Below are 23,843 nucleotides of genomic sequence, written 5' to 3' on the forward strand. Positions count from 1 at the left end.
AAGATAGGAACGGATCCTTGACCGATCCCTCCACATCCCCCCGGCCCCAGCCAGAAGCTGCTCACCCCAGGCAGAGAAGGATGAAGAGGAGCCAGCCCAGCCCCTTCAGGAGCACAGGGCCCCAGGGGATGATGTTCACTGTTAGAGAAACACCCTTAAGGCTGTTGTGCATCCAGATTTCCAATCCACACCACGTTCTTGGTGACCAGGTATGTTCATAAACACTGATGTTTTATTTCCTGGCTTCATCCTGGTTAATTTTCCATAAGCCAAAGCAAAACAGGAACTGCTGAAGCACCAAGCACCTCCTCCAGATCCAGCACACCCAAGAATTGAGCTTGAAGAGAAAAATCTGGGAGAATAAAGCATGAAACAACCCCAAGCCTGAAGAGCTGGTCCCGCCTCCACCAGCTCCAGGAAAGGGGGATGCAGACAGTGCTGGAGCAGCTCAGGAACGTGGAAGCTCAGGTGTACAATGATCATTGTTTTAGGAGGTTTTCTCACTGCCAAATAGTTACTGCAGCTCGTTTGTGCAGCTCCATGTTTTAAGTGCAATAACAGCTCTGACTTCACGCTTTTCAGGGGTTTTGCCTTAAGTCTCAGTATCTCCCCCATTTAAAAAGCCACACTCCAAAATACCCAGAGTCACTGTCAGAACCCAAACCTGTGCAGGTGAAGCGATGGGGACATACCTGTGCGAGCCCATGGCTTTGTACCTGCTCCAAAGGGGATGTTGTGGAGGGATCGGGGAGCTCTGTAGCATGCACGGCTCTGTGCAGTGGTGGGGCTGGTGAGGACTGTCCATGTGATAAAAGTGGAGGAAAGGCCCTGTTATACCAAAGTCCCAACTGAAATAAGCCCTGAAGGCAGCAGGGATGAGCAGGCAGTGCTCACCTGGAGACCCTGGGAGCAGAGCAGGGAATTCTGCTGTCTTCTTCTGGCACTGAGCCCAGGAATCGTTATCAGAAACGTTGCAGTCGTGTCACTACAGTGAGAAAACAGAAATGCCTATTTTCACATGTATATGCTTAGGAACGGTAGGATATATAATCATCTCTTATTTGGTGGTGGGTAGGAGGAATCAATAGGATACGTACATTTAGTTGCTGGTTCAGAGACACTTGTACAAACTCTGTGATGCTTACTATTTTTTCCATGATGTGAAGTTCATTTTTTAACGAGGCTTTTTCAATTTCACGCGCTCCTGGGGAGAGGAGAGAAGCCGATGAACAAAGGATTCTGTTTGTTTTGTATTAATCTTCAAGATATTTATTTTGTATTTCTGCACCTGGGAAACAACCGGTTAAAACCATTTTAAGCTTTCGGACATTTCTTACTGTCAGTTTCGAGCAGCACTGCTCAGAGCTGGAGCCTGTAGATGGAGCGAAGGGATCGCAGCCCCTCCTGCAGTGGCAGCGCAGGCACTCAGGATGGAGGGGGGGAACAGGGGACCCAGCCCTGGCGTTGCTCCCGCTCCTCCCACCCCCTGGAAGCTCCATGTTACCATTAAAACCTTTTGCATGAAAAACCAGGCTCGTTTCATCTCTTTCCTGTTTTGGATGGCTCCATCACCGCCAGCCAGCAGCAAATGGCAAGGAAGAAGAAAGTTACCTGGGGCTGGGACAAGGGCTCGGATCCCAATTCCTATTTCTGACACAGCAAACCCCTCATGAGCACAGACACACACAGGAACTGGCACTGGGCCCATGCTGGGGGTTATCCTTCCAGTTTGGAAGGGATTCACTCAGTACACAGAAGCAAACCTTTCACAAAGGAACAATCCCTGCTGCCATGGGGAAGGGATGGGACCAGTGCCTGCCTGCAGCCCGCTCTGCACAGCTCTGCTCTCCCCATGGCTGTGCTGAGAAGGCCCCACAAGCTCCCCTGAACCAAGCAGAGGCCACCTCTGCCATTCCTCCTGCCCGCTGGTATCCAGCAGCCTGACAGACCCATCAGGGCTCGGTCTGGCAGAGGTTTTCCCCCAGCCACCCCAGCAGTGCTCAGCCTCAACCCTTCCCCTGCTGATCCCAGCACCCAGGGACCTCCCATGGTCTCTGAATCACCTTTTGGTCTTGACGAGCAAACCTGCGTCGAGAACCATCAAGTATTTGCTTAGTGGGACAGGAGGGAAGCAGCAGGAAAGAGAGGCTCCGGCTGTGTCTGTATACCCACAGACAAAACCTGCCTTTTCAAAGGGATAGCAAAGGGAAGGCAGGGAAGAGCACACTCCACAGCTCTGGGGACAGCAGTCTTGGGCTCTGGCATGTTCCTTCCTCCCACACCACCACATATTATTAGAGGAAGTTGAACTGTTGAGCCATATGGAGCACTGAGAGGTATGAAGCTGCTGAAGAGCAACGGTAGAGAACAAAGGATGCTGTTTGGCACCAGGCACCTTCCTGACTCTGCAGACACAAGCCCTGGAGCTGGGTGTGATGATTCATAACGCAAAAAAAAGGGGAAAGCAGCCTGTGATAGTCCCAAGATTACCAAAACCCATCCCAATGCAAACTCTATGACAAGAACACTTCACCTTTCTACTTAAAATAGATTCATGCACAGTTTTATGAAAGAATAAGAAAGGAAAGTCAATCTGTAACAGTGTGTGCTACAGGCACTCCTGTTTTAAGAGCTGGGAAGCAGGGAAGCTTTCCTATTTAACTCTTGCTTAAGAGTTTTTCAGCATTACTTCTGAACTGCTGGTCTGTGTAAAAGTGCCCTGATGCTGTTCAGTCACCTGGGTCATTGCAAAGCAAAATAAACACGCGTGCAAGCAACTTGTTCCCTCCTATTACATGAGATTTACAACCAACTTTTCCACCCATGTCTTTGCCTATTTGGAGGGAGAGGAATTCCGAGTGTGGTGCTCTAGTTTGCTCCTGAAACCACTGGCCACTGCTGAAAAGGAAGATTGGCCACATTAACACTGAGGGTAACTGCTCCTTTCAAGAAAAGCCAAAGGGCCAGAGGAAAAGAGTTTTATTTCATCCATGTTTAAAAGAGATGGGGTGAGCCTGCATGCAGAGGGAGGCTTTGTTTTCTACAGAACAAATTCCCATCTCTGCTCATTACAGATGCTCAGAGTCACCCCAGGACGTGCCAGTTCAGTGGACGAGGTAAACGATGGTGTCCCCAATGTCCTTCATGAGGCCGTTCTCGGAGAGGCGAACGCGATGCTCGCCCAGGTCAATGTGGAAGACTGCCTGCTCCAGAATAGGCGTTTTCTCTGCTTCCTCCTTGCCAAGGACTGGAACGCGCCGGGGGCCAAGCACAGGATCATCAAACCTCATCAGCTTCACTTTAGAGAGATCTGCAGTGAAGAGAGAGCCTGGTTAGGCTCCAGGATCTGCACACAGGCTGCAGTGTCAACTGAACTGATAAAGCAATACCCAGTACTTCTACATCTGCTCCAAGGAAATACACACTCTTGGGAATAACATTCATGCTTAGATTTACACCCACTACAAAGATGCCACTCAGTGGTTACACTGCATGTTACCAGCAGAAATAGGGATAAACCATACAGAAATATCAGCTCTCAATACCACACTCTAAGCACTAGATTTGCTTTATCTGCTGCTTGGACAGCCATGAGTAACTGAGCAATTATGGTATCATTTTCTGAGCAATGAATTTCAGAGACCAGGAGAAAGAGGCAGGTAAGTGTTGTTTTAAGTACAATTCCCTATTCACACACGAACTAAGCAGACCTAGGACAAAGCTCAGAAAGCCTGTGATCTTGCAGCCAAGCCAAATACAACCTTCTGCCGTGGTCACCAACAGAACAGTGACACCTTCTGGAAAAGACGGAGTGAGAAAGTCACTGCTTAACCTCACCTGTTTTCCAGCATCATAAAGTACCCACCTAGCACACCACCAGTAGATACATACACACACACACACACACACATCTACTGTGTACACAGTGCCCTTCCCCTGCTCCTCTGTGTGCACCGTCACTGGTAGGTAGCTGTCTTTGTTCTACAGATAAACGTTAATATAAACACAAGCTGTTTAAAGATTCAGAAATAAAAGATTACTCTGCTGTCACCAGATCTTGGATGAGGTCCAGTTTTCCTTTTATACCCATCTCAGTGCTTCAGATGTATTTGATTCTTAAGCCATAGAGCTGTGCTAGCACCTTACCTTTGATCCCTCTGTCCATCTTCATCAGGCGCCTGATCACTGTCTCCCTGTTGTCCCCTTGCCTGATTTCAATTTTTGTAGAGAAGTGGCCGTTTGATGGCTGAGGGTTCACCAGGAACACAGAGACACTGGGCTGTAAGGAAGTTAAATACAAACATTAAAGGAGATCTGTATATGTGATCCAAGCCTCGAAGGAAACGCAAAACCAAACCAACCAAACATCTGCTGTCAGCAAGCATTCTGGGTGGAAAAACTTCATTTAGAAGCATACTTGCCAGTGCCATAATGTGAGCACTGCCCCAACTCGTTAAAACACACAGCAGAGTAAGCACAAGTCTTGAGGATGTATTTAGGGAATGCCACTGTTGTGAAAGGTCACTGATCTTACATATGACTTGCCCAGGATCCACAACAGAGCTGTAGGAATCCTTTTGAAAGGGTTTTATGCAACTGAAGGGAATCTCTTAGCCACTATAAATGGATAAACTAAGAGTCTTCAGATCAGATAACTAAGTGGTGCTGACTGGAAGAACCTCAGTCTAAGGTACAGCCACAGACATTTAGGGCTTTATACAGAGGAAGAAAAAAGAACCCAAAATACAATTGCTTCAGGAAATGTTTCTTGTTTTGAAGGGGTGCTGGGTGAAAAGCAAAATGAATCCAGTGTCCATGTCTGATCCAAGGTTTTACATGGCATGTTTGCTTTTGTCTGGCTTTTTTAAAACGAGGTTCTCAGGCTTCCAATATGCGAATTTCTGACTTAACCTCAGTTCTGAATATGGAAAATGGTTTTCCAGGACAGCAGTCTTCTCTTATTTTATCTTCTGCTTCAGAAGCAAACTTCACTTCGATGTGATCAAGCTGTGAAAAAAGAAAAAAGGGAGAAAGGGGAATCAACAGTTTAATCCAGTTGGAGGGAACAGGAGATACCAGACCTATTTAGTTGATAATAAAAACCACTGCTTAAGCAGCATACACCCAGAAGTTAATGCAACCAGGCTTAGAGCCTTAGGAAAGGCTGGTCCTCCACCTATGCCAATAAAACCCAAGCAGTAAATATGCCAGGTATGTACCAACCTCCAGGGAATTTGTCAGATAGACAATATTCTCCATGAGCACTGCACGCTCATCGAACTCCAGCTCCAGATCAAGAACACGGGAGCCGTTCTTCTCCAGGTTTTCCTGTCAGAGGGGGAAAAAAGGAAAAAAAAAATAAATCAAAGGATTAAAACTCTACATGCTGCAGTAAAATGATGCTTCAAAACGCAAACTATCTCCATTAGTCATGAACAGAATGGGACTTCAACCACGAGAGCTCTCTGCTGGCACAACATGCTAACGTAGGAACAATAATTTTCTTGTAACAGGGCTTCTTCTACAGCGAGTTGGTGACACTGATGGGAGGAGCAAGAGCAATTAGAACACATTTTTAATATAGAATTGAAAAGGTGTTTGACATTCAGTTACTTATGATCCCTACTTAATGTGCAGCTTGAGAATTCACAAAGTAAGTCAGCATTTCAGTGGTATTTCACAGCAGGAAATGCAGTCTTATGACCTAGTTTGAAATTAAGGCCAAGCTTACAACAACTGGACATGTTCACAGCAGTCGTAAAACAAGTTCTCTGCAGGGAAATAACAACTACTTTATATGTTAACATAAAAGTAACTTAATTAGTTGAGAAAGCCAACAGCAACACTCACAAGATACAAAGTATTACAGGCAATAGAAAAAACACGTGATTTTTTTTAACACTAAAACAGAACTTCCTCTTTGGAATTCAATCTGCCCTTTCCTTGCTTTTATATGCTGAGCTAGCTGTCTCCTTTGAAGCTCTGCTTTGTCAGACTCAGCAAGGCTGTGGTTTCCTGGTTTCCTTGTCAGTTTAATGTGAAAGATTCCCTGCATTCACACTGAATTGCTCCCCTTTGTAAATTACGAAGTTTCTCATCCACTTAAGCCCTCCTTTGACAAAGGGGAAACACAAGAAATAATGTTCCTTGTGCACTGGAATTGCTGAATAATTGGTTTTCAGAGAAAAACACACTGGTGTAGGGAGTCTGAGCTCAGATGTTTCTATGTCTTAATGTGAAATTGCTCCCTGCTCTTCAGAAGCGAGATGATCGATGCTGGGGTAAGGCTCAATATGCCAGCCCATTCCTTGCTGCACCAGGATCACTGACTTCTGCCAGAATAAGGACATCAAGCTCAGAACATTTCAGACCTAATACACTTGTAGGACTGAAAGTTTCTCTGACCTTTTCCAACTGTACCAGCTGATCTAATACATCTCTTTACACACTTCTACAGGAAGCTTTGTAGCTGTTTTGTGCTCTCTGCTCCTCTGAAGGCTTCTCAGCTACCATGAGAAGGAGTCATTAGAATAACCCTAGAGAGAGGGCAAAAGAGCACCTCCATTTATAAAATATAAGACCAACAGAAAGCATTATTGCAGGAATTTTAAAAATTAAGCCAAAACTTAAGGTGAAGAAGTATTTCACACTCATTAGGATTTTTCCTGTTACCAATCCCTCTCAATTTCTCCAGACCACGAGAAGTCTAAAAGATTTTAAATTCTATTCTGGCCATCCCCTCCCCTTTTTATTTTTAAAGTTTTTACTTATTCTTTGCATGGTACGCAAATAATACACAAAATCCATAATCCCACTCAGGGCTCAGAACAGACCCTTTCATCCTCCCTTAAGTGTGGTGCAATCACTTATCTCTAACCTTGTTCATAGCTTTCAAGCGTTAAGCACTTATGTCCCCAGAGCAACACCTTATTGTCATTTCGGCATAAAAAAACTCAAGAGTGAAATCTGATGCATTTCAAACACAGAGGAATTCACATGTATTTGAAGCACAGATTATAACCTGCAAAATACAGAAACTACCAAACCCCAGCCAGACCATTCATTCACTGGGCTAATCCATATAGAGACATTTTTACTGTATCTTTCTTCCAGAGATGTCAAAGCAGTTTATAAACAAACCATGAAGATGCCAAACAAGCAAGGGGAGGAAAGCGACTGAAGACAAATGTTAGTAGGAGATCCAGGAACGAAATGAAGGAAACAACAATACCCATGCACCAAGTTACAGATTATCATTGCCTTTGTCCAACGAGTTTTCTTCACAAAAGCTTTTTCCATACAACTGTCCCTCTGGCACTTACCTTAATCATGGCAACAAAAGGCATAACCTTCTTCATGTACTTCTTCAGCTCTGGTAAGGTGTTCAACTCACTGGCAATTACTTTATTATCTGGCAGTTGACCTCCACTGACCTAAACATCAATGAACACCCATTATAAAGGATAAGTAACAAATTACAGCTTAGAAACTTTCTACAGAGAGAGAAAAAGAGCCCCCAGAGCAGCAGGTAAGCAGCCCAAAGAAACATGGAAGGACGATGACCTGGTAGTGCTTGCGCAGAACTGACAAGGTGGTGTGCTGCCAGGGTGGGTAGTTCTTTGCCACGTAGATGGTGCAGTGAGAAGGCTTCTGGGAAGGTTCTTTAGCACTTTTCTAAGGAAACAAGAAAAAAAATTGGGAAGGACTCCAAAAGCAATACATAATTATCAGGCAGCACACTTAAAAAGATGACCTAACACACTTCACCTTTCCTTTCACAGGTGCCATGTAGTTCTTGAGGCGAAGTCGCAGGTCATGAGCTGCTTCCATCAGGTACTGGGATGAGCGAATTAACACCTCATCAACAGGACCTGCTGTCGGCCACAAGGCTCTCATGATGGAATCAGGCTTTGAAGAAAGGGAGAAGTAACATGCACAGAGATGAAAACACATTAGTATCTGGTGGGGTTTCAACCCATTATAGCTTGACTGGAAACGGTTTAGACAGTTGGAACTTCAGTGAAAACCCACCTGTTACCAGGCTGTAAAGGAGTAAGTGTGCAGCCAACAAATATTTATTTGCAACAGGTAATGTTAAGGACTATACATACAATTACACCTGCCATACACCTACATAACATCACCTACAAGAATAAGGCAGTAAAGAATCCCTGAAGTTTCACGTTTAAGTGTAGGAATATTACATTATCTGGGTCAATTTTAGATCACCTCTTTGTGAGGAGATAACCAAAGTGACTTGTATTAGAGTTGCATATATCTTCCCAGTAACAGGCTAACCCAATATGTTCACTGTCCTATAGACAATGAGCTATTATGGCTCTTTACATCTTAAGACATTTCTTCTATTTGCATGCAAAAGACACCCATAAGCCTGATAGGAGGCTCACTAAAAATCAGGAAAAGCTGAGATCTGAATAAAGTGACAAAACCCAAACGTCAGTGAGTACCTTTCCCAGCAGCGACCAGATGTGCTCACACAAGTGGGGACAAATAGGAGCCAGCAGCAGCGTCTGAACCTCAATAAACTGAAACACCAATTGTCTGTGCATCCCTTCTATCGCCAGCTCACGGTATTTATCCTTTGCTGCCTGAAACATAGCGAATGCAACCAGCATTAGCACACTCCACCTGCCACGGAGAAACACTGAGAAGAAAACACACAACTCCTTGCTCTAATATGCCTTTTGAATGCAAACAGCTTAGAACTCAATCATGGATTATTACAACAACTGCATTTTCCTGAAACACCTGAGTGAGAATCTGTCAGGCGGCCACTGGATTTCTGCTGCAATATGGTACTTAAAGTGTTTATTGGCACAGACATAAGAGACAAAAATATCCACAACTGTGTATCAGGTACTGTCATCCAAATAGCTTGCATAGAGATACTAATAAGTATTAAGAAAAAGACAATGAATATGATCTATCATTATACATATAATTCAACCTACTTAATCATATTCAAGGGTATCATAAAGGAGCCACATAAAGGAGTCTCTATAACTCATTAAGAGCAATGCGTGGTTCAGCAGACACTCTGGAGACATGGCTTATGGAGTATATCAAAAAGCACTCTGCTTCCAAACAACTTTGTTGATGCATTATCTGGATTTCTCATGAAGAATTCCTTATTAAAAAGGAGCTAAAGAAAGGAAACACTCCTTTTAATAGTGTCTTCGTTTTAAGCAGTTTTTTGCTCATATTCATTAATCAGGACTATTTGCAGATACACAGTTGTCTACCCCTGGTCCTTACTAAAATCACACAAGCAGACCTTTATAATTTCAGATTTATTCAAGTAGTCTTGTTTCCTGGCACAATACCGATTCCAATTCAGCTGTCTAATTAAAGATCAGAGACATCAGGATCAAAAGAAATCCACAAAGTAACAAATACCAAGTGTTAGTTTCTTACACCTAACAAGAGACCTCCTACCTGGAATTCAAAGAAGCCAGTTTTCAGAGCTTCCTTAAACATCATCTTCTCATAATTTTGGTCTGTCTTCATTATGCCAGCATTCATTTCACTAGGAAGGGAAGGAAAGCGAGAACACCACCGTTAGAGTCTACCCCACGTAATGGCAGACTGTGTAAAACACCACTATCACCCGTGCAGAGTAATCCCACGCCCTATTCTGTGAAGTGTTTTGTTCTATGTAATTCATTACTTTGTAGAATAGAGATGCACATAGCATGAAAAACAAAGAAGCAAAGTGTATTATTAGCTTTTGTACAGTACCTGGCAAAGACTCTGTCATTGAAGGTGTTGGCAGGACCACCTCTCAGACTGTCTCTGTTTGCAATCATCTCCTTTACCCACTCTACCCATGTGTAGAGACGAAGAATACCAGCATCTGCCATGGCTTCCACAAAGTTGGCATCTTCAACAGTGTCACCAGCATCAGCCAAGGCCAAACGCATGCCTGAAAGAAACTGCATCAGCTAATTTGGCCAGCATGCAATTAGCTAGTAGCTACAGATGCAGGAGGGACTCAAAATTAATTCCAGCTGCCTTTTCATTATGAGTTAATAAAATGCAGAGTGCATTTTCAATCTGCCTGGCCAGCTAGAGAGAGCTGTCTGAAAGGATGGACTTTACCCAGTAGAGGTACACTGCCCTCCTGAGGGAGGAAACCAGACACACCAAGGACCAGGAGCCTAGTACAATCACTGCCCAAAAACCAAGAGTGTGCAAGGAGGAACATGGGCACTCATGTAGACACTCCCTGTGCACCATCAGTATCTGTATGTGTTTTGATCTCTCAGGTGAATGTGGAAGCATGAAGCAGACACCTTTTAAGGGGTCTCAACATCAGGAGCAGCTCTTGGCTGAACAGGCTGTGTGCCTGAATAGAGGAGTTCAGCTTGTCAAAAAACCCAGTAGAGTTCAGCTTGTCAAAAAGCACAGGTGGCAAGTAGTGGATTCATTGCAATTCAATCCTCCAATAAACCCACTGCTCCTCTGAGAGCAGAACACTCATTTTAGTTATTTTGGCATAATTGAAAGCCAGATGCAGGTCAAAACATACTTACCATCTGCAGAAAACTTGTCAATAGCTTGAGTTAGGGTAAGAAAGTTGCCTGTAGATTTAGACATCTGCAAGAAACAGAAGAGTCTGTTTGCTCACACATCCATTTTGTTGTTGGATAAGGAAAACAGACACAACAGGGGTTTGGGCAAACCCCTGAGAAGGTGTTTGCTCATGAACCCCAGCAAAAGCAATTGGGTAAATCTGAACACAGAAAAGGAGACTGAACTTTGCCCATCTACCTCCTGAACCTTGAACAGGTCCACACATACCACAGCTACAGGGTAAGTGGTGGCACCATTTGAGTTCCAGCCCAGCCTTTGTCAGGTTCTGAGGCAGGACAACCAGTATTAAAAGTTCATTCCAGAAACTACCTAAATTAAACTTAAATACTACTTCAAATTTGGTATTTCCAGTTCATCCTGCATTGGTTTTTCAAAGGACTCTGGTGGGATATTTTGCTTCATGTTAGGCTGTCTCCAAGGCCTAATTCCCAGGTTCAGGTACTTCAAATTAATTCCATTTCAGAACTTTCACACATTAGAGTTACCAGCACAAATGTTTTCCTCTCACTGCATCTACTGCAGTGCTTAACAACACTAAAATTTATAGTCAAGAAACCCCAAAACCAAAACATTCTACATTCTGTATTACCCTAAAACTTAACAGAAATGAATGAAATCTTTGCTAAACTGGTGAAGCTATACAAGAGCTAACTTAAGAAAAGCATCCCATAGAACTGGAAGAAAGGCAGGTCTTTACCTCTGATGAATGCAAAACTGGAGGGCACCAATGAGGAAACTGGAATTTTCACTATTTCCTCCTCTTAAATAGCAAGAAGCATTTTTCCAGCCTGGCTAAGTGCCTATTTGACAGCCACAAAAGCCATCTCTCACATGAAACCCCACTCTACCTTTTCAGAATTGAGCAGGAGATGTCCATTTGCTCTCACAGCTACTGGCCATTTTTCTCTGTTCAAAGACAAGATAGAAAGCATTTGGTGAAGTAAATACATAGCAAAGCTGCAATATGAAAACACACATTTTCAACCTAATTCTGAATGCTGCATGGTCCAAAAAAGCCATTAGCAGATGTACGAGAACTCAAAACTCTCCAGCTTTCTCTCCTGCACGCCTGGCTCACATTATCTCCAAACTCACCTTTGATCTGACCACATGGCCACGTGATTATAGAGGAAGTAAGAGAGATGATTTGGAACAAGATCTTTGCCAGAAACTCTGAGATCCACAGGATACCAAAATTCAAACTCCTCCTTTAGCTTGTCCAATTTCTCTTTGGGAATCTCTGTTTTAGGAAACGGAGCTGCCTTGAAGAAGATGTAATCCCAGACTTCTTTGCTCATCTGATGTGCCCTGCACAGAATTAGTCCCATATTGAGATATCAGTACAAGTTCCTCTTCCGCCCAACAGCAGTTTGTGTAAGACCGCTTAAAACCACTATCAGTTCTCACAACACCTTCCATTTGATAAGCAGAGCAAACACAAAGAACGTACAGGTGCTTTGGCTTGTATTATGCAGATAGGGAAAGCATTCTGGATCCAGAGCACCTCCAGTACACATTAAACAATCAGCTGAATCGATACCACCAATCTAAAACAACATCTTACACGTACCTCTTTAGTGACCTAGTTCTGGCAATTACTGCTCTATACTTTCTATTACTGTGGTGTGCAATCCCTTTCTACTGTCCCCCACAGAGGAAGTCTTGGTAAAAAGCATTTGCTAACACCACAAGGAAGATGTTATCTATTTTGTTCAAATACACTCTAATTGTATATACTTAATGCCAACAGATCTGCAATTCTGTGCTCAGGATGCTCACTTCAAAGTTTATTTCCAGACATGACTAGGATGCAAGGAGCTTGTCTGTAATTAGAGAGGTTTGAGCCAAAATGAAAGCTCTGCCCAGCCTTTCAGAACTATTTCTGTCTGTAAGAATCTTTACTTGAGAAATGTTTTTCAGATTCATTACAGCACCGAATGAGGCAAGTTCCAGTTCCAGCATGTTCAATGCTCCAGAAAACACACAGAACTAGAGCATAAGATTCAAGGCAAGACTGGAAGTTGTTTTTTTCCATTCCAGGTGAGTTGTACTACCTCATCTCTCTGATCTCTACCACTGAAAGCTCACAACCACTCCAACCAGGAGGTCACAGAGCAGTCTTAAGAAGTATATGGTACAAATGCCTTCCCCTCTTACTTTGAAGGCTTCCACATATGAGTTGTGGACTAAAGATGGTTCCAAGCTAAGAGAGTTATCAACTTTTGATACAGTGACAAAAAGGAAGTGATAAAGCCTTGCTTACTTCGTGAGCATACAATTTTCTATAGTTGCAAAGCAGCCTCAGTGAGCAGGGACACTATAGCAGCCACTGAGACCAATCACTCAAAAAATCCTGGGAAGGACCACTTTGTCTTAAAAAGGCAATTTACCCTGCACACAGTTCTGCTTTCAGGGACATTCCTCCTCTCTCCCTTCTCTTTCCTTATTTCCCCTTCCACAGGTTTGTGGTAAGTTCACTAACAGCACATGAAGTTTGAAAATGATGCTTTTTAAACACCAAAATAAAGCATCAGTCTCCTTGGCAAGTCTTTGTGGAGAACAATTCAGGAGATAAACACATCCACTTAAACAAGAACACTTCAGGATTTACTCTCCTTACCTGATGCCTAGAGGAGATTCTCCCTGGCCCCTCAGGTTACCTCCTTGTAACAGATGAGCCACTGTGTAATAGGCCATGTAGATAGTTGAGTCGGAGAGAGACTCTATCAGCCACTGCTCATCCCAAGGTAACCGGGTACCTAGAGACACAGAAACCAGTATCAGGTACAGCCAGTACCAGCCCTGCTGACAAGCATACAAAGCAGTTCATGACTTTCAGTGGAACACATACATACACACACACAGAGATGCAAGTGCTCATGCTTATGCTTTCAAAAATCCTTTTAAAAAAATTAAACTTAGGCGTTTGAAAATTTTATTTAAGAGAAAATACAACCTTCAAACAGATTTCAGCTCCTGATCATTTGCTATGTGTTACGATGCAGTTAGAACAGGTTCCTCATGTCATAGGCTACATAAGAGGAAGGCTGGTCAGAATTTAAGGAGAATACCCAAAAATGGAATTAGTTCCTTCTTCTGAGGTCCCTTCCAAATCAATGGCCCAGGCAAAAATCTAGAGATGCTGCACAGAACCCGTGTAATAATGCAAAAATTAAATAACCCCCGGCCACATGGATTTTCAGGAAAGTGCCTTCTCTGGGATGCTGGGTCAGGATACAAGCTGGATATAGCTACACCTACCCACACCATGTTGGATTCTAGATAGCACTTAAGCCTTCCAAATGAACCAGTGAATACCATCCTCATGTGAAGAACTCTCACGAGGACATTCTCATGAAGTCAGGAAAGGAGCAGGTTGCCTACCTAAGCCATATGTCCTGGAGCATGCATGCTCTTGTAGCCAGCCTAAAGTAGCTTCGAAGTTTCTCCTTGTCTCTTCACAAAACCTGTCAGAAATAAGCCATTACTGCTCCCGGCCCTCTTAGACCACCACCAGCCACAGCCAACAAGCACTCCCCTTTCCATCTGCTTTTGTAACTCACGTCTCCAGATGTTTCAAGCACTCTGATGTCTCTTTCTTCCAGTTCACTTCACCATAATCTAAATACCTACAGTCGAGAGAAGCTTGTTGTAACAAAGCAATACACAACTACGATATAATTTGGCACTAACTTTGAAACTACTTCACTTACCACTGATCACAAAGGGCCACAACACATTCATCAGCAGACCTCGATATAACTTGTTTCTCAGGTTCCATATAAATCATGGCTTCATCCTAAGAGTTGAAAAGGCAGTAAAAGCCAAGAGTGAAGTGCTTGGCAAAGTCTTGAAAGTCTTCACATCTTACCAAAAAGCATTCTCCCCGTTCTAATCTGCTTTGCAGCATTTATTGCATAGCTTTTGCCACTACACAGGCACCCTGCCTCAGGATTCTCTTCAGTAGAACAAGAGCAACACTGACTATGTGCTCCTCTGAGGTATCAGTTCATATCATTTTGTACAGGTCTCCATGCATAACCAAAAGGAGGACAGCAGCACAAAGATCACTGGTGATACAGTCTTAACAACTATATCAAAGACTAAATCAGACTGACAAAATATCTCCTAGACAAGGTGACGGGATGAAGCAGGGAGTAAGAGGTCTCTAAGCTATTCATCCCACTTAGTGCAAGAACACAAGGTCCTTCTTTCAGCAGTATTTCCTAACTCTGCAGTGATCCAAAGCACCAGTAATGACAGCAGAATCAGAGCAGAGGTTTCTTTAGTGACTCAGCTACAGTGAAAATGACAAAATGGGTAATTTGGAAGCAACTGTGTCCACTCTATCACATACATTATCCACCATCATCTTCTGAATAAGCTTCTTGACATCTTGAACTTTCTGTCCTTTGAATCCATCCACCAACATTACCTGTAAAATAGGGGTCACAGGAGCTGATGTTTTTAAAAATTAACAGCAAATAGGTGCAATAGCTCTTTGGATCAGCATTAAGAAGTAGCAGCTACTGCAATCTCTGACATGCAAAAAATAGGAATAAAGTTGTTTGGGATTTTTTTCATTAAATACAGTCATCTACCCAAAATGGGTCTGTCTCCATGCCAGCATGCACACAGGCAATCACACACAGATAGTCAGAAATAAAGCTGTTGCCAGCTTACAATAAAACAGCTGAGGAACAAATACATCACAGTGAGCCAGCACACAAGGGAAGGAAACAACCAAACAAATCACCTCAACACACTGCCCTTTCCACCAGTTTCCTAATCAATACTTGTAGCAAGATCAACTGACTCCCCAGAAGATGGGCACTTGCAAGGAAATCCAATAACAGACCTCAGTCTGCAGTCATAGATTTCTCCATCCTCTCTCCACTTCTACAAAACTCCAACTGCAGCACATGGCTGAAGACTCTGAATGAAAAGTGGTCTGGGGAAAACGGAAAACACCTCCCTCTTTTTTGCAGTCTTTTTTTAAGTGCTATCATCTTTACCCACTTTGTTTCACCCCAATCAAACCCAGCAAGAAAATACTCAAAACCTTTTATTACTTACTCCCTCATAAAATCCCTTCAGGTACACTCTCTCCTTGGCCTCAGCAAGCTTCTCTCTGTCATTCTGGCTCTGGATTTTGAGCTCATCACAGACTAACGGAGCACAAAGGTTGCCATAGCCCGGGATCTCAATGATGGGCACCTGAGAATTAACACACCAGTATCACATGTTCAGCTCAGGCTATCTCAGTGCCATAAAATCTACACCAATTCAGCACAAGACTGCTGTAACACTAAGGGAATTTAGCTCTTTGTACAGAACAGATATTGCAACAATCTGGCCGTTATGGCTGTAAGTTTTAACCACCCAACAGATTATCAGTATAATTATACAAACCAATCTCCAAAATAGTAATTCCTACAAAAATTAACACTTTTCTTTATGTCTGAAAGATAGCAATGGACAACAAATCTTAGTTGCAGCCCCCTATGAAGCAAACATTACAACAACAGCAAAACATGAGGACTTTAAATTCTTCATTGTTTCAGCTGAGGAGGACTTTAAGCAGAAATCCTGGAAAAGACAGGCACAGGTCCTGGTCTGTTTCTCACCAGTGAGTGCCCAGACACATGCACTGCAGCTGGACACACCAGGGAGACTCACCGGTTCAAATGGCAGCACCATTTCATCTCTGATGTTGTACTTCACCCTCAGAGCCTTTGGAAGGTAAAAGAAAATTTTAAACATAAATAAATTTGTAAAAATTAACCAATATGGATAGAAGAAAAATGTTCAAGATTTAAAGGCTTTTATCCATTCATAAGATCTTTCCATAATGTTTTATATAAAGCAGACAAAACTCATCTCTGAAAGTCATTTCCACAACAGGCATTTGTTTTTATTTCTCTGATACTCTTCTCTACCTTAACATGCAGCAGAAGTTACTTGATTCTCATTCAAAACTCTACTTGAAGTCTGAGAACAAACATCTGTCCCAGCTCTGCTCACTTTAACTTCATTTATTTTTAACTACTTTGATTTCAAGTTAGAGACAGCAAAACTCCAACTAAAGGGAGCTCCGTTTTACCCGCTGGATATCTAACCTTGACCCTCCACACTACGGCAAGGAAACAGAAGCAACTCTGTTAACAGACTGACCTGCTTCTTTTTCAAATCTCTCAGGGCTGCAATGTCATCTGGAGAATCAGAGGGAACACTTGTGACCACTCCAGTGCCTTAACAAACAAACAGATACCATAGATAAAAACAATCAACACGTATTGAATGCATAGAGTGCAGGCAGGCTTTGGAACGATGCTGCTGTACAGTTACCTTTATCTTCCTTGATTGTGAGCATGGGTAGAGCATATATGACTTTGTAGGTAGTGAGAGGGGCCGAAAGTGCAGCTCCTAGTATTTCCTGTGCAGGACAAAGGAACATCATTACAATAAGTAGCACTTTTTCAGCCTGAGTAAGCTCTTCTGGCTGGTGTCTTCAAATCTGCTGGCATTCCTTACATATTACAAACAAATAAATATGTATATATTTAGTTAGACAAGGAGGCAGATTGCTGAGAGACTGCCAAGGCAACAACGCATCATTCCACAGGGAAGTGCGTCAGGTTAATCTCCCAGCAGCTGAGCATAGCTGCCAGAAAAGCTGTCTGCTGCTCACTTTTTTAGTCACTAAACACCCCAAAAGTTTTGTAATGGATCCTGTATTTGATTTGTAAGTAGGATTCTACCATCACCTTTGCAGGTATAAGCTTCATAAGAAGATAAGCCTGCACAGCAAGCTACAAGATGCTTACCTCTCCCATCAGCTCCTTGACCACAGGTACGACACCATTATCCTTTGTGAAGCCCTGGTAGGACATGTTCCTGGCAGCTCTTTGGGTACAGATAAAAATATCCCCAGTCACAGTTTCAAAGCCAATGTACTTCATATCTGGGCGAACCCAGCAGTTGGTCTGTCCAAACATGGTCTCTGGTCTGAGCGTAGCAGCCACCAAAAAGATATTTTTTCCTCTTAGGCCACTGGGGAGGGAGAAAGCATTTTATAAGTCACCAAAACAAAACCATTCAGGGTAATACACAACACGCTTTTAAGCTAATATGAACTTTTAGTAACATTTACTAAGGGATGAAAGTGGGTCAGTAAGTTCTTTGTGGGTTTTCCATTTTCTTTGAGTTCCACACAGACTAATGAATAAAGAGCTTAAAACTGCTTCATTCACCAGGTTTTTGAAGTGACATAAATGGATGAAACTGAAGTCTGCATTAGGCAAACAGACTGTCCAATGGAACGGTCACTTCTGGCCATAAGATAGTACTATTTGTCATTACAAATTCCAGACCTACCTTAGTTTTGTGGGATAAGGATCTAATACCTTCATTTTTATTAGTGTGTATTCTTGAGGCCCGACACCCTACAGTTCACATAAATAATGCAGCAATCAATATATGACATTGACTCAAGCAGTAAAGAAAATAAACCGTATTCTGCAGTAACTGAATCCAACTACTGTTTAAGGTACCAATGTTCTCATCACAGTAAATCAGATTTCCATCGATACAAATGGCTGTTTCAAAAGTGCAGACTGGAGACAGAGGTGGTACTTTATTCCAAAGCCAAAAAATTTACTCGCCAGAGCCACTATCTCAGCTACACAAGTTAATAACAGCCAGTTTGTTTTGTTTCAACAGACAATGATACAACGTAGTGATGTTTCTTGCACCAACTGTCAAATAATCACAGAAAATGGCTTTGATGGAAAACACCATCCACAGGTCAAGACAAATGTCCTTGATAGAGTTCACTCCATTTTCACATGTACTGACAATTGATAACTCTGTATGTATAAAAAATACATTTTGCTCCAAGATACAATTAATTTGTCCACTCGGTATTTAAGATCATAAGCAATGCATAAGAATATCAATTAAAAACATTACCTCTCCTGTTTGCCTGTCATGATCCATGCAAGGCTGTCCATCTTTTGGAGAATAAATTGTGTATCTGGAAAAAGGGATATTTTCATTTAGTAGCAAATACAGTAATGTGTAGGCCAAGGGAGGAGCCCAAATCTTTAAGAGACCATTTAATGGTATTTTCAAACTTGCACAGATCTGCACCAATGCCAACATTCAGTTTCGACAAGAGCTTTTGGTATTGGCCCTATTTTGCCTTGAGGGGGTACCCACGGGAAAACTACACCAGGAACCCAACCTCACACACTTCACCAGCACAATAAACACACTCCACTGTTTCCAGGAAAGCATTTGAAATGAAAGGATTCTGGTTTAATGGGAGCTGGAAGCCCATTCCAGAGACATGTTGGGGGCTTCTCCTTTGGAGAAGCTGAGCTAGTCCACATTCACAACAAGCTTCCAGCTGAGGGGTAGTTTCCATGCTTACCGTTTCCCAAACTTAATCTTATTTCTTTCCTTCAGTGTAAGAAACTGCCATCGTACAAAGGCATCATAATACGGGTTAACATCTGTGGTGATGAAAGAACGCCTCCAATCCACCTGAAATGTGCAAGAAGCCCCACAAGTAAATACAATACAGAACTTCAAGGGACCTCACAATCACAAAACTGTCATTTTCAGAATAAAATAAGTTTCTCTCCAAAAAAAAAGATAGTACAAATATATATCACATAAGGCATGTGCTTAAAACCCTGGCCCCACAGTCTGTGTGTGCATGCTCCTTCACAGCTGAGATGCCAAAGGCTCACGGTCTTCTGCTGACCATGACCTTGAGAGATTTTCTGGTAGTTTTAATCAATCACTCAAGCTAAATCCCAGCGCTACCCTGATTTGTAACCTCTGCCCATTGTTATTTTTAAAAATGCAATGTCAGTTGACAAGTATCTTTATTTCATATCACATCTTTACTCTTCCTAAGCTACTGTCAATAATGACTACAGAGCAGTTCCTAATATGAAAACAAGAAGGGAAAGTCAATTCCTTTATTCAATTCTTGCTTCCAGTTGCAATCACTGCACAGAGTACAAGTGCTGTATAAGAAAGCACTTGTCACCAAAGACTACTAAAAGTTTAAATGAATAATTCCACAAACAGCAGAAACACTTCCAGAACCACGCTGGTATCACACTGCAAACCTCCCCAAAGCAGAAGCCACACATCCATAAAAGTAACACCACCACAAGCATGGCTGCTCCCATAGCTGAGTTTTAGGTTTCATAGTTACCTTCAGTCCCATGCTTTTCAGATCCTGGACAGCAAGGGGAGGGAAATAATCCAGCCAATGCTCAGCTTCAGAAAAACTGACTACTTCTTCATCAGAAAGCCCCAAAGACTTCATGATTCCCCACTGGTATTTGGAAGAGCCAGCCTTGGCAGCAGCCTTACTCTGAAATAACAACCATGATGAGGGAAAGAGGCCCATTCTGTACTCACATTAGCTTTACATGCTCACAGCATTCTTCTCTCTTACTGTTACGGTTTCTATGCCTAGATATACACATTAATACAAACATTTGAGCATCCTTTTCTAGCAGTGAAGACTGATGATTAGAGTTTCTAACCTACACTTTTTTCCCAGCTTGCATCAACTGCAAATGCATTAACTCCCTTATGCTCTTTTCCGCTGTTACACGCTCAGGTCAATCTGCAGACAGGCTGCAGCATGAAAAACTGTCAGGAAATGATCAGTTCACTGAGGTCCTGGGCAATCAGGTGATGATTGTGGGTACAAACCCACAATGTACCACAGGGTTCTCCAAGTGTGAAGTGAACCCACTGATGCGCACCTGGAGTCCAAGAGCACAGCCACCAACCCAGGAAGCCTTTGCTTAAAGTTTACCTTTTTGCCTTTTGCTTTGTCTTTGATGACAATTTCTTCTTTTTTAGCAGAATTTTCTTCCTCTTCCTCCTCCTCATCAGGAAATTCAGGTGGGCAACCATACAATTCCATTTCTCTCTTTAACTTATCTGCACAGGCCTAAGCAAAGACATTGGCAAGCAGTACTTTCCTGGGACAATTGCTTCAATCACAGCTAGGGAGTCCTTTTACTAATAACATTTTGCATTTCACTACAACGCTTCAAACTTTTTCAGGACATGCATTAGCTTCTAGGGGATTCTGCAACTTTAAGACTCCTGCCACAGCAGGAAGGGCTTTACAGGGAGCATTTTCTTCCAAATAAAAAAGTACAATAGGTAAACTTAGTTCGAAAGCATTTTACTTTCTAGAAAGCAGTAAGAGTTCCAGCACAACACATCATACTACAAATTCAGGTTCAAAATCTCACTGTCTTGATGAATTTCTGAACAAATTAAACGTGATGTTCAGGTCAGACAGTAAGCAATGCTCTAAGTAGTCTTCACTGGGGCAAAGTATTAGAAAAATCCCTCTAATTCCAAGCATCTTACCTTTATAGGCATCCCAGTGCAGTGCAGGCCAAACGGAAACAGACAGCTCTTTCCCTTTAGCCTCTGGTACCCAACTGCAAACTATTTAAAATGGAAAAATGAAACAGATTACACAGGAACAGCACAAGGCTTCATTAGCACCCTACTCAAGTAGTAAATGCAACTCCTGCTTTAACAGGAAACTGCTGAAAGACAGGTGAATTACATCAACAGCATCTAGGAAGCTAATCAATGGAAAAGAAGGTGCAACCCAGTTTTACACCAGCTCTGCCACTGCCTGGCTGTGCAAGTCCAAGCCTTCCTGATGTGCAGGGGGCTGGTTTTGACTGCGAAAGAATGGGTGCAAAGAAGAGATGGATTTTGTGGAACCCTATCCAGAGGACCTAAAACCTGTTCGCACAGAGGTAACAGTGCAGTGTTCACAAACAAAAGAGAGAAGGAGATTTCTTGTGAAGTTTCTGGTCATCTGAGAGAATGATAAGAGGAAACACCTGTGTCTGGTCTCCCAGAATGAAAGAAGTGATGAGGGGCATTTCTCTCCAAGCATTTTTACTGAAAATATGGGCAAAAATGAAAGTCTCAGACTTACTGACCCTATAAAGTCATTCCAAGGCTTCTGACAGCTCAAAGCTTAACTACAAAAATCATAATTTGTTCTAGAGTAGCACTCAAAGGGATTAGCAAAGGAAAAGTCTTTACCTCACATTTAGATAAAGAAAAGGTGTGTCCCAGGTGAAGGCGACCATTCATGTAGGGATAAGGAAAGGTAACAAAATACTTCCCTTTGCTGTGAAGAAATACAGAGCATTAAAATGTAATTAGCTTTCAAAATGACCATCAGATGATACGTGGGTCAAACAGTTAACTGCTATGCTCAGCCCACACTACATTAAAATAATGTCTTCCTGCCAGCAACACCAGTATTCAATTTTACAGAACTGATATCTCAACAGGCTTTGTCATCCTACAAGAAATAAGCACGCACAGGAAAAACCCGCATAGGACTGAGATCACAAAGAAACTGCAAGACACAGCAATTTCCCAAAGGGAACCAATTCTAATGCTGCTTCTGTAAATTAATTACTGCAAAGACTTAAAGTCATTTATTTAACCTCCTACCACCCCAGCTCAGACTGTTTAGTGGCACACTGCAAGTACTTACTCATTTCACAACACTTCACATTAATTAGAACTGGCAAATGCAAAAAAGGAATGGAAAAAACCCAGCCAACCCTCAGCACAGACCAAGGGGCCACTTTTTCTCTGATGGATTTTGAAGGAAATAAGTTCCCCGAAGAGACATTTCACTCAGTTAAAGATAAAACCCTGTGAAACCAGAAATTAACGATACCAATTCTGGTTCTGCCTGTCTGAGGCATCGATCTCAAAGACTCGCTCTTCATCCCACTTCTGCTGGATCTCTTTTTCAATTTTCTTCAAGAAATCGACTTTCGCTGTCCCTTTACGTTCCTGTGAAACACAGAGGAGAATGTTTAACACACACACACACTTGCAATGCATTACAGAACCCCCCTGACCCCCTTTCGCTGCAGGCAAGCCTTCCTCTGGGCTCCCTAACCTGCAACACAAGCTCACAGCAGAGCATCACTAGTGTCAGCCTTCGGAAACAGGATCCAAGATCTGTAAGGAAAGGGTTGACAACCTTTCTCCCAGACAGAGCTCCTCAGCAGCCAACATAAGGAACACTCTGACAAACTGGCCCCATTACCCATAATTAACAAACTTAATTATTGCTGTTTGAACAGAGGAGACAGAAGCTGATAGAACTGCACAGCAAAAAAAAAACAAGAAACCCAACAAAACGCACAGAGCTCTGGTTTTGGTCCAGACTCTTCACGACTCCTACTAGCTATACATTGAGTGGGAATGGCACTTCCTATGCCAGGAGAAGAGGCTGGCGCACACGTCCACTCTAACTGTGGTTCAGGGTTCTTCAGGTGAATTACGCTGTGTCTAAACCCCACCGGTAAGTGTTAAATACTCCTTTTTCTCACTCATTCAGCACACAACGCACCTCAAGTCCCACTCACAAACCCGGACGCGCAGTTTAAGAGTTTGGATTTTCTTCCCCGAGACTGAGAGCTGGGGCAGCGGCTGTGCCCCCCTCGGTCGCGTCAGCACACACAGTCCTGGTTAACAACAAAAGCACTACAGCAAACCTCAAACACCTCTGAACGCAAAGCCACCACGACAGCTTAATGAGAGGTCCTACCCCGTGCCAAGGGACTTAATCAGTAGAACCTGGTCCTACAGCACTGAATCACACACCGCAGCGTGACTCCACCGCTACAGTAACTACCGCGCCTCGCAAAGCCCCAGCCGCACGCTGCGGGGACCGCCGGGGTTCTCCAAGCGTCCGCAAACCCCAACTACCGCCTCACCGCCGGAGGCGGCCAGGGGCTGCCGGGCTGCCCCCGCTTCGCGCAGCGTACACGGCGTGTGACGAGGGGCGGCTGCACCGGCAGCAGTGCAGGGAGACCGGCCCCCGGCGGACACCCCAGCCAAGCCCCGCCACCCCGGAACCGGACGGTGCCCAGACCCGCACTCACCGCCATGCTGCCGGCCGCCGCGCCTGACGGGACACGGGGCGGGCCGGGCCGTACCAAGGAGGCGGGGCGGAGGGCGGGTCGTACCAAGGCAGCGGGGAGGGGGAGTGTCGTTACGAGCACGAGCGTTTTCTGTCCGCCCGCTGAGCGGAGCCCCCCCGCCGCAGCTGATCGGTCGGTCCGCCCGGCGGCCGCGTGGACGCTGCCCTGCGGGACCCCCGGGTCTGGGAGAAACAGGGCAGCCCC

The 23,843-nt window shown here is 43.5% G+C and overlaps 1 protein-coding gene across 1 annotated transcript; it reads right to left on the reverse strand.

Moving 5' to 3' along the window:
• Positions 1–2,962: 2,962 nt before the first annotated feature.
• Positions 2,963–23,715, reverse strand: LARS1 (leucyl-tRNA synthetase 1). The gene is made up of 32 exons (XM_061344017.1): positions 23,601–23,715; positions 22,382–22,500; positions 21,730–21,817; positions 21,031–21,111; positions 20,462–20,599; positions 19,847–20,008; positions 19,049–19,161; positions 18,586–18,649; positions 17,992–18,059; positions 17,442–17,667; positions 16,963–17,050; positions 16,789–16,865; positions 16,294–16,347; positions 15,691–15,831; positions 14,972–15,049; positions 14,328–14,413; positions 14,178–14,243; positions 13,999–14,081; positions 13,235–13,373; positions 11,710–11,922; positions 11,463–11,520; positions 10,554–10,617; positions 9,760–9,943; positions 9,457–9,547; positions 8,469–8,609; positions 7,768–7,908; positions 7,564–7,674; positions 7,323–7,433; positions 5,224–5,328; positions 4,912–5,007; positions 4,147–4,279; positions 2,963–3,310 (listed from the first exon to the last, which is right to left on the reverse strand). The coding sequence occupies exons 1-32, from the start codon at positions 23,604–23,606 to the stop codon at positions 3,105–3,107; spliced, it is 3,531 nt and encodes a 1,176-aa protein (XP_061200001.1). The 5' UTR covers positions 23,607–23,715; the 3' UTR covers positions 2,963–3,104.
• Positions 23,716–23,843: the final 128 nt, after the last annotated feature.

The sequence above is a fragment of the Neopsephotus bourkii genome, unplaced genomic scaffold (assembly GCF_033783945.1).
Source record: "Neopsephotus bourkii isolate Nb327-2 ecotype Australia unplaced genomic scaffold, CSIRO-AGI_Nbou_v1 NB_1846, whole genome shotgun sequence".
NCBI classification, from domain to species: domain Eukaryota; kingdom Metazoa; phylum Chordata; class Aves; order Psittaciformes; family Psittacidae; genus Neopsephotus; species Neopsephotus bourkii.